The 11,391-nt window shown below is 40.2% G+C and overlaps 1 protein-coding gene across 1 annotated transcript; it reads left to right on the plus strand.

The window, feature by feature from the left end:
- The first annotated feature begins 1,559 nt into the window (after positions 1 to 1,559).
- Positions 1,560 to 11,037, plus strand: thbs4a (thrombospondin 4a). Its single transcript, XM_073466210.1, has 23 exons — positions 1,560 to 1,638; positions 2,609 to 2,806; positions 2,940 to 3,187; positions 3,350 to 3,452; positions 3,564 to 3,655; positions 4,382 to 4,433; positions 4,543 to 4,769; positions 4,868 to 5,005; positions 5,100 to 5,180; positions 5,273 to 5,425; positions 5,565 to 5,669; positions 5,757 to 5,864; positions 5,982 to 6,141; positions 7,143 to 7,261; positions 8,113 to 8,165; positions 8,261 to 8,345; positions 9,224 to 9,320; positions 9,413 to 9,591; positions 9,814 to 9,862; positions 9,958 to 10,154; positions 10,359 to 10,531; positions 10,622 to 10,761; positions 10,850 to 11,037. The coding sequence occupies exons 1-23, from the start codon at positions 1,560 to 1,562 to the stop codon at positions 10,897 to 10,899; spliced, it is 2,886 nt and encodes a 961-aa protein (XP_073322311.1). The 3' UTR covers positions 10,900 to 11,037.
- The last annotated feature ends 354 nt before the right edge of the window (positions 11,038 to 11,391 follow it).

Below are 11,391 nucleotides of genomic sequence, written 5' to 3' on the forward strand. Positions count from 1 at the left end.
CAAGTATCATTCTAAAGTTTTATTAAGGGTTATGTGTTAACTACATTACTTTTCAGTAAATTCCTCACTCATTTCTTATGTCCAGTCATGATTTCTACTAGAAATATGTGTACCTAGTGCAAAATGTTACCAATTAAACAAATGTTTGTTGAATCATATTTTAATTACAAGAATGAAACTATACTTATATTGATTTAATGCAGTATATCATTGTTTTGTCAGTAGTTTCAAGGCTGCAAGAGACTAGAGATAACATGATCCAATAGTCATATCAATTAGTTGATTTTATACATTTTAAAACAAGCAGTAAAAAGGCCTGTCTTGAAAGGAACAGTGATACACCATATGCTGTCATTTATATAGTGGCTGACATACTATATAACACGAATGGAACAAGTAACAAGTTCAAATTTAGATTTTTCCCTCCCATTTTTGTGGTATTTTACTTATTGTCAGCATGATGTCTGTCCCTGTGCTGATAGTCAGACTCAAGGCTGCCAGGTGTTTGTTCAGAGACTAGACATCCAGACAGAGACGGATGTACGGTGATAATGCACTGAGGGATGGTAAATGTCTCTCTTTGGCTTGGACCTGCAGCTGAGATGATGAAATGTACTTGAGGCTAGTAGAGAAAGCTTTAAGACGAGTACCAGACATCTAACGTGAAATGTTTCCAGGGTCCCAAGCCTAGCCCTCTTTATACTTCCCTTCTCACATTCTCCAACCGATGGAATTAAGAAAAAGCTTTGCAGAGGCAAGAGTTACAAGTTGGATTAAATTAAATTGAAATTAAAAACATATGGCATATAGTTCAACTGGCTTACTGGAGATGAGCTAAGAGATCAAATCCACATCTACGACAGAGGCTCATGATGTTTGTGAAAAACAATGGCCAGTTGGAATCAGGTTTTCCTCCCCTGAGACCACAATCCATTTCTAAACATTTTTTAGAGTTGGCTGACTGTATACAGACAGATTTAGAGTGCTTCCAATGGTTTTATAGTATATCACAAATCCCCAAAAGACTGTAGACGCAAATATTCAATGAATAAAAGCTTTATTGTGACTCTAATAAAATAGGATAGGATCATAAATACACAAAAATTTCACATTTAGCTCATGCACTTGAGGCAATGAAGTACTCTGACAAACCTTTTAGAATTAAATACCATACATTATACCTTTTTTGTTGTTATTTCTTTGTTTACACAGTTTTCAGCATGTGGTAGTGCTATTAAAATGTATTATATGATCGAACTATAGTAGCAAGGGGACACTCCCACACACTTAAAATAGTCCCTACACAGTGCCACCTTCTCAGCAGTAGAGTACAAAGACACTCCCCTTTGCTTTAAAAGCTGTGGCTGTGGCAACAAAACCATCTCACCTCTGCTGAGATTTTGCTTCAACATCTGGATTTGTCCATCATTCTGTTGGATCGTTAAAATAATAATCACAAAATAATCTGTGATACACTTATTGATCCACAAGAGGAAACTCAATCCTTTCTTCAGGAGCACAGCTTTTCCTGAGGTGTGTCCCATCCTGAAGCACTGACAATGGGTGTGTGGGCTGGAGCAGCAGCTCTGTCTCTCGTGCTGCAACAGCTTGTGCTCACGGTCTCAGCTCAAGGCATTGGTAAGTACTTTTCACTTTCCATGCCTGTCAGAAAATCGTCTCATATGTGCCATAGATCAGCAGATGTTAAAAACCTCTTTAGATCACTTTCAAATAAGTCTGTTTCAGTAACTCTCTTTAGTATTCATGTATTCCTAATAATCGGATGCTTGATCTTACAACTTTCAATCTGCAGCAAGCTGTTAATAAAGAGGGTATTGCAGTTGATTTGTTTGGCATGAACCTAGCTTTTTTGTAGTCTTTTGAATCTGACATCTGGGATCCAGTAACAGTCTGACCTAAATAAGGCCAGTGGAACAACATGAATTGCCATCCAAGAAAGTGCATGTGCAAAAGTTTGATTTGCCTGGAATCTGCACACAAATGTTTCCATATGATTTCCTGTCACTTCTTATTATTTTCCAGTTCAACTAATGGGCTACTAGCAAGCGTCTTTGTGTATCTGTGTGAATGTGTCAGTGCATGGGGGTGTGAGGTAGTAGGTTTGTTCCAGTGGAAAAGGTTTACTGCTGCTCCCTTCTGCAACTCCAGTCTGCCACTCTATAAAACACAGCAGGATGCGAACATGAATGTGCGCTCACACACACACACACACACACACACACACACACACACACACACACACACACACACACACACAGACATGAACACACACATAAATATGCACTGTCACACATACTAAAGTACCATACTGACTCAGCAGTTACAATCCACAGTACACTGTGTGCCATAGCCATCAAGACACAAACTCAGAAAACTTTTCATTTATATTGAGATAAAAGAAAGTAAGCACCTGTCAAAGTGTACCAGATAGAGTGCTGTCGGTTGGTGTTTCCTGAGCTTCTTGCACACTGATGAATGACCACTACGCTGCATGTTTCCCTTATTGTCTGTGTTGATCCATGCTTTTTTATCTGGACTTTCTTTGTCACAATTATGGCAGCTTTTTAACAATCCTCTCCTCCGTTAGTCTACGACCTGCTGGATTCTCCAGACTGCCTGCCAGACTTGCTCCAAGGAAGCCTGAAGAACAAAGGGCGAGACGAAGCTTTCCTCCTCTCTTCCTTCAGACTCCAAAACAAGGCCCCCACCTCCCTCTACAGTGTCATCAACCCCAGAGACAACACCAAGTATCTGGAGTTCAGTGTGCAGGCCAAACTGAGCAAGGGTGAAGTATTATACTGACACATGTAACACTGTCTTTGACTTCCAGCTATGTATCTGTTTGAACTCATGTTCTCCTGCTGCCTTTCTCTTTCCTCTCCTCTCTGTCTTTCATTCTCTATTTTTTTCACCTATAGTGACCCTACGTTACCAGAAAACTGACAGCAGATTTGGCACAACCAGTTTTAACCACGCCTCCCTGGCAGATGGTCGAGATCACCATGTGATGCTACATGCCAGCGGCCTACAGCGCGGCCCACCTCGCCTCAACATCTATATAGACTGCAGGCTGGTGCACACTTTGGATGATCTGCCAGCTGCATTTGGGTCACTTCCAGCTGGTCCCAACAAAGTGTCACTTAGGACCCTGCAGTCGACTGGACAGGTTAATAGGACATTTATGGTTAATAGGACATATAAATTTGAATACAGAGATATGCTGCCAGTCCCAACATTACAGTATAATATGAAAACTGTTTGACCAGCACAACAACTTTTCAGTTATTTTTATTTATTTAATTTGATCTGCCTTGTATTCATCTTTAAGAATCAACTGACTGACTTGAAGCTGGTGATAGAGGACACCATAGACAATGTGGCCACTCTGCAGGAGTGTAACACGGATCAGGGTGAATCTCTGCAGGTGCTAGGTGAGAAAAGATTGTTACTGGCTGTCTGACATCACCTGATAGGTTTAACTAAAACCTGGCGGATGTGTTGTGTAGCTGATTTTCTAATTCTGATTTGTGAAATTCTCTCAGGTATCCAGGGAGGCAGAACAGCACATGACCAGGCCACCATGGTGGAGCTGAAGAGCATGTTATCTGAGATGAAGGAGCTGCTCCACCAGCAGGTAACATGTGTCCCAGTCTTGTGTGTCTTACAGGGAACACTCCTGAAAGACTGTTCAAAATGATCAAGTAAAGAGCACCACAGAATTTAAAAATAGAGTTATTATTATATTATTATAAATAGTCCAATAATTTTGATGATGGCATTGTTTGAAGACAGGTTGATTCTAAGATTAAATTAAATTGACAAATTCAATTGATAAAATGGAAGGAAAAAGCTTTTTGGAGAACATTGTAAAAAAGAAAATGTCCCTGACTGTTTTGAAGAGTTACCTACCTTTAAAAGTGAAGGAATGTGGGCTGATTCACAACCGATTGGAATTTCCTTTTTCTGCGGGGTAAGATCTGCAATAAAAGCAGAGATTTGTTTTGAAAAGTGAGAATCCAGACTGGCTGAGCACCTGTTGAAGACTTTATGTAACCTCAGCAACAAACAGCTCACTAAAAAGAGAGCAGTGGATGATCATTTAAAACGGCAGATTTGTTAGAAGATAAGGCATCAAATGGAGCCTGAGGCAATAAAATCCTGGTTTTACAGTCCAGACACACTTCGGGAATCGTTTATGTAACAGATCACTGGAGTTTGCCTTAGCAGACACACATTTTATAACTTTACAGAACCTCTCAGTCTCCTTCAGATTTTCAATAGTTATTTAAAAATATAAAATTTCGATATGCTTCTATTGATCCTGACTAACATTTCTACACTCTGTTTTTTTCTGGTTAAGATTAAGGAGACAACTTTTCTGAGGAATACCATCGCAGAATGTCTAGCCTGTGGTAAGCAGTAGAAAAACCCTGATCAGACTTCATTCTCACAGTATTTAGACACTACTGGCAAAATTACTTTTCAACAAGGTGCTCTCATATCTGTCTATGTGTCCCACAGGTCTCGGAGGCAGTCCAACCAACCCAGGTCCAGGTCCAGGTCCAGGTCCCGGGCCAGGTCCCCGTCCTGGGTCGTTTGTCATGCCGCCTCAGCCTCAGACTAAGTGTGCACCCGGGACCTGTTTCAGACAGAACATGTGCATCCCTACAGATTCAGGGAATTTCCAGTGTGCACCCTGTCCAGATGGATATACAGGAGACGGGGTGCACTGTGACGACGTAGATGAGGTAGGGACTATATTCTTTAAGGTGTATGTGTCTCTGTAACCAGTTGGTGAAATTAGCATGAGTTGACATTTGACAATCTTGTTTTTTTTGTGTTTTAGTGCGACTTTAGCCCATGTTTCCCTGGAGTCCGCTGTGTGAACACTGCTCCTGGTTTTCGCTGCTTGCAATGCCCTCTGGGATACACCGGGCCAGAGTTAAATGGAGTGGGAGTGGCATATGCTAAGTCGCACAAACAGGTAAAACAACAAAAATAATAAACTGTATATAAAACATTACTTCTGTTTGATTTAACTATGAGTCTTTCTCTTTATATACTGACTTTCATCCCAGGTGTGTGAGGATATAGATGAGTGTCTGGGCCCACCTGAGAATGGAGGTTGCACTGCCAACTCAAACTGCTACAACACTATAGTAAGACCACTCGGACTGGTGTATGGTTATTATCATACTCTCATACAGCAAACAGCCCTGGTTTCTGACTCTGACTGTACTGTCCTCACCAGGGTTCCTTCCGCTGTGGCGAGTGTAGAACTGGCTTCACAGGTGACCAAGTGAGAGGGTGCCAAGGAACTCGGCTTTGCGGCAACGGTCAACCCAACCCCTGTGATGCCAATGCCGAGTGTATCGTGGAGAGAGACGGCAGCATTAGCTGCGTGGTAAGGATTTATAAAATACTGAGGGCATATTCATCTTTATAAATACCTGTGGATCGTGAATGTAAATCACTAACTTTTCCACATTACATAATTTACGTTAAATGTCATGCTGTGCCTTTCCGTCTTGTGTGTGTGTTAGTGTGGCGTTGGTTGGGCTGGTAATGGCTACGTGTGTGGAAAGGACACAGATATTGACGCATATCCTGATGCTAAGCTCCAGTGCAGAGACAACCAGTGTAAGCAGGTACTCATGTCTACACCCACTACCCTCTGCATTAAATTTATACTAGTACTAAACATTAAAGATATGTGTGTTTTGCGATGTTTCCAGGATAACTGTGTGTTTGTGCCAAACTCCGGCCAAGAGGATGCAGACAGGGATGGCTTGGGTGACTCCTGTGATGATGATGCAGACAGTGATGGCATTGCTAACATAGATGTAAGTAACTTAGCTCAACAGGACCAGCATGCAGTGAACTCTCACAGATTCTGTGAACAGTAACTTACTCTCACTGAGCCCATGCACTATACAGTAAACCTCATTTATCTGTCCCAGGACAACTGCTGGCTCGTTCCTAATGTGGACCAAAGGAACAGCGATAAGGATCTCCATGGTGATGCCTGTGATAACTGCAGAACAATCGACAATCCCTCACAGAGGGATACCGATCAAGACGGGCTGGGAGATGACTGTGATGATGATATGGATGGGGACGGTAAGTTTGTTATTAGTTATCAGTTGAGTAATTATAACAGATACATAATTGTGTGATTACTTGTATGACTGGATATAATTAGACGGGCATTTTTGTAAATGGTCACAGTGGCTAAAAGGTTGGATGGTCATTACTGTGGTAGGTGTAATAACTGGATCATTGCTGCTTTTATTGCATCAATTAGAGGTAATAATGCTAAGACCACATTGTGAAAGCTAATGTCTGATCATCATATTAAAATACTATCGTTTCTGTGAGGGTTATCCAAACCACACACTGTCTGACTAGACTGTCTAGACAAGAACACAACCTTTACAATCCTGTTCAGTGGAAAGTGTGGACTGGCAGCACTTATCTGTTCAAAACATCCTTCTGGTCTTTCTGTTTCTGTTTCTGTTTCCAATTCACGTCCTTGACCAGTTAGGTCATCGGCTTTCAGGAAATAACTCAAGCGTCATTAAGAAGAAAAAACAAACCTTTTAAACCCCAGTAGAAAACAGTGTTGTATGTTAAAATGTTCCAACTGGAATCAGAAGTGTTGTCTCACAAACTTTTCTCACATACTTCATTTGAATGCCCTTTTAGAATACCTCTCATTTGTTCCACTGGAAACTAAATTTTAACTTTGTGCCTTTGTGTGTGCCAGCATGTTTACCTTTATGTGATTACGTATGCTGCATGTACTCTGTTTACCCCTGTTCATTCATTCTGGTAGAGCTTCAACCTCTTGATCATTTGGTTCTGTCTTTAACTCCAGGGCTGGATTGCTAAGCGCTTGGTCATGTCTGTCTCCTCTCTCTCTCATTTTTCCACGGTAAGCCTCCGCCAGGCGTTGAAGGCCACTGGAAACTATTTCACCTTCGTCTTACACAAACACTGCCATCTGGTGATGCATTTGACAGACTGTGTCTGTGGGCTGTTTTCTGTCATGCTTTCTATTTTTCTGTCAACGCTTTTACATGGCGCAGAAAATTAAAGTACTGAGGTGTTTATGTTCTCAGGCTTGAAGAATTTTCTTGACAACTGCCAGCGAGTACCGAACCCAGACCAAAAAGACAGAGACAACGATGGTGTGGGAGATGCCTGCGACAGCTGTCCTGATATGGTCAACCCCAACCAGGTAACAGGCCGTGGTGGAAGAAGCATTCAGATCTTTTACTTAAATATATGTACAAATATCACACTGTGAAAAATAATCCACTACAAGTAAGAACCCGGCATTCAAAACCTTATTTAAGAAAAAGTATTTATTTCCATCATAATGTACGTAAAGTATAAAAAGTAAAAGTACTCATTGTGTAGTAAAATGGTCCTTGACAGTGTGTTATTATTGTATATGATTTTTTTGGTTTAATATTGATATTAATATACTGTTGCATTAATGTGTATGTTGCATTTTACTGTTGTAGATGTTTAAGGTTGAACTAATTTTAACTTTTTGCTCGGATGTTTAATATACAGCAATGCATCATGTTCTACAAGATCATCCTATAACACGTCACTGTACTGTGAGAACCACGTGTCTTTGAAAAGTCCACTGCATTTTCCAGAAAATCCAAGAGAGTTTTTAAATAGTTTATTTACCCTGAAAAGTAACAATATTCTCAAGCCATAAAGGGACAAATCATCCTTCAATTTATCAGAAAAATTCCACTTTAAATTCACGAAATTTGGAGATACATGGTTTTCACTGAACAGTAAGGGTATGAAAAATTTGAATTGAAAAGTAACTAGTAACTTAAGATGTCAGACAAATGTAGTGGAGTAAAAAGTACAGTACTGCCTCAGAGATGTCCTGTAGTAGAAGTATAAAGTACCTCAAATTAATGTATATGAATATGAAATATGAAATATGAATATATACATGTACTTTGATGTATTGCATCATTGGTAACAAACCAAACAACAACCTGAACAAAATGAATCTGCTGCCAGAACTCTGAACAACAGTATTTGTTTTGTCTCCTGCAGTCTGACTCGGATGATGACCTTGTAGGAGACACCTGTGATGACAACATAGACAGGTAGAGCCTGCTGTTCTGACCTGTGATATGAATACATATAAAAGTGCAGAAAGTTCTGACCTTTTGTTTTACCTTCCCTTCCTCCTCTTTGTCAGTGATGGTGACGGCCACCAGAACACAAATGACAACTGTCCCACAGTCATCAACTCCGCTCAGCTGGACACTGACAAGGATGGAATGGTTTTAAACTTAAATCTTTCTCTTCGTCCTTTACTGAATTTATTCAGTGCATCATATTTTAGTAATTCATCTCTTGCAGTAGTGGAGGAAGATATTCGGATCCTTTACTTAAGTATTAGTTCACTTTAAAAATACTCTGTTACGAGTAAAGTCCTGCATTGAAAATGTTACTTCAGTAAAAGCATGTAAGTATAACCAGGAAATAAAGTGCTCAAAGTAAAAGTACTCAATTCAAGTCCCCCTGAGCTGTGTTACTCCTATTTTGACAGCAACTAATGATTGTGGTCATTATGGATTAATCAGCTGATAATTTTCTCCATTAATCAATTGATTGTTTGGTTTGTAAAAATTCTGAAAATAGTGAGAAGTTACGTCACCATTTCCCAGAGCCCAAAGTGACATCTTCACTTCAACAGTCCAAACCTCCAATTTATTAAAAAATAAGTTAATATAATTAAAGGAAAAAGCAGCAAATCCATTTGAGTAATCAATGATAGGTTATACGGGTTTGCAGTTAATTTTGTTACTTTGAACAATCAACTAATCATTTGAGCAACATTTATAAACTGTTGGATATTTTAGTTTATAACTAAATATTGTATTTTATAAACCTTTAATATGTTTTGTCTGCAAAAATCTTAATTTGTAAAGTAACTAGGAACTTAAGTTTGTCAGATAAATGTAGTGAAGTAAAAATACTTCTGAAATGTTAGTGGAGTAGAAATACAAAAACAAAAAAACATCACAAGTATTTCAAAATTGTACTTAAGTACAGTACTTGAGTAAATGGACTTAGTTACTGTACTTTCCAACACCACTGATCTCATGTATGCTGTCTGTGTTTATGTTCATCCAAATGTGCTATTTTATCTTGACAGGGAGATGAATGTGACGATGACGACGATAACGACGGCATACCGGACGATAATGACAACTGCAGACTAGTTGTCAACTTAGACCAGATAGATACAGACAGTTAGTATCACTTAATGATGGCTGTGTACATGCACTTGTACAGTATTCGTATTTCTGCTGTGCAGTTCCTAAGCGCTGTCATTGTATTTCAGAGAACGGTGTTGGAGACGCGTGCGAAGGAGACTTTGACAAAGACAATGTCATTGATAGAATCGACCACTGCCCAGAGAACGCTGAGGTCACCCTCACTGACTTCAGAGCCTATCAGACCGTAGTGCTGGACCCAGAGGGGGACTCTCAGATCGACCCCAACTGGGTGGTCCTCAATCAGGTAAACAAAAGCCAAAGTTCAACCTCTGTTATAGTTGCCAGTAGTCTTTGCTCCTAGGGTGTTCCATTCATATTCAAAACAAAATGAGTGTACTCCTACATGGATAGTAAAATATTTCATTTTAAACAAGATGAATATTGTTTTAAAATTACAAAAACAATATATCTTAAGAGTGGCATAATAGTATAAATACAGTGAAGACACTCTCTTTTATCCTGACAGGGTATGGAGATAGTTCAGACCATGAACTCTGACCCTGGCCTTGCTGTAGGTAAGCACATAAAACCTTATTACTGTCTCATCCTTAATGTGTGTTTTTTGTCAGCCTTCACCTAACATGTTGACCTCCACTGTCCACCTCTGTAGGCTACACAGCGTTCAGTGGGGTCGACTTTGAAGGAACATTTCACGTGAACACAGTGACAGATGATGACTATGCTGGCTTCATCTTCGGCTACCAGGACTCGTCATCCTTCTACGTGGTGATGTGGAAACAGACGGAACAAACGTACTGGCAGGCTGCGCCCTTCAGAGCAGTTGCTGAGCCGGGAATACAACTCAAGGTAAATGGCTGCTTTTATGTTGGGCTTTTATCCAAAGCACTTCAAAATTTGCTGCTCATTCACCCAGTCACAGGCTCACACACACTGATGGCAGTGAGCTACCACACAAGGTGCTTACCTGACCATAAGGAGCATTTGGAGTTTAATGTCCCATTTTTAACATCTGTATCAGTTTTCTTATGCTATCTGGCTCTTGATCACTAGGTTGTGAAGTCCAAGACTGGTCCTGGTGAGTATCTGAGGAACTCCCTCTGGCACACAGGAGACACCGCTGAGCAGGTACGTCTCCTGTGGAAGGACCCCAGGAATGTTGGCTGGAAGGACAAGGTCTCCTACCGCTGGTTCCTTCAGCACAGACCTCAGGTTGGATACATCAGGTACAAGCAGACACACATCAACATTCAAGAGAGATAGTGCACACACTCAAACTGTGCAAACTGACTATTTTCACTTCTAATGTGAACCAGAGCTCGATTCTTTGAGGGCTCGGACCTTGTGGCGGACACAGGGGTGATAATAGACACAAGCATGAGAGGCGGGAGACTGGGCGTGTTCTGCTTCTCTCAGGAAAATATAATCTGGTCCAACCTGAAGTACCGTTGCAATGGTGAGTGTTTGCTAGTTAAAGGCAGTACAGTGAGCTACATAACATGTAAGTATCCTTATGAATTGCTTTTTCTTTCTCACACCCACAGACACTATTCCTGCTGACTATGAGGATCTCAATGCCCAGAGCACACAGTAAAGCTGGAGAAGGAGAGTGATCCATCAAGGAAACAACTTGTGCCCTGTTGAATATGTGGTTGAAAGGAGCAGAGCTGTATAGCTGAGAATAAACAGGTAGAGGACATGAGTTAGCGAAATACAGATGAATGTGAGAGGGAACATAATGAGCAGTTTTGGTAAAAGACTTTGGTGATTGTATTTTAACTTTGTCATTCAATTGAGACGGTCTCCGGTAAGCATAACAGTGGGCATTATATATTTTAATTTAGTGTAACTGAAGTCAGTACATTCTTGTATAAATCATAAGCAAGGTTCTTTGTATGTCGATGCAATATCACCTGAGATGTTTTCAGTACAGAGTACTGTTGCTGTTTCTGAATATATTGTTTAGTAAAATAAAATCCTGTGCATTTCACAAACTCAAAGCAGGTTCTATCTTATTTTTTACATGAGATTATTGTGTGATATTCATTCATATGAAGGAAACTACATTGGCAAATAAAGGCACCAC

The sequence above is a fragment of the Pagrus major genome, chromosome 5 (assembly GCF_040436345.1).
Source record: "Pagrus major chromosome 5, Pma_NU_1.0".
Classification (NCBI taxonomy): Eukaryota; Metazoa; Chordata; class Actinopteri; order Spariformes; family Sparidae; genus Pagrus; species Pagrus major.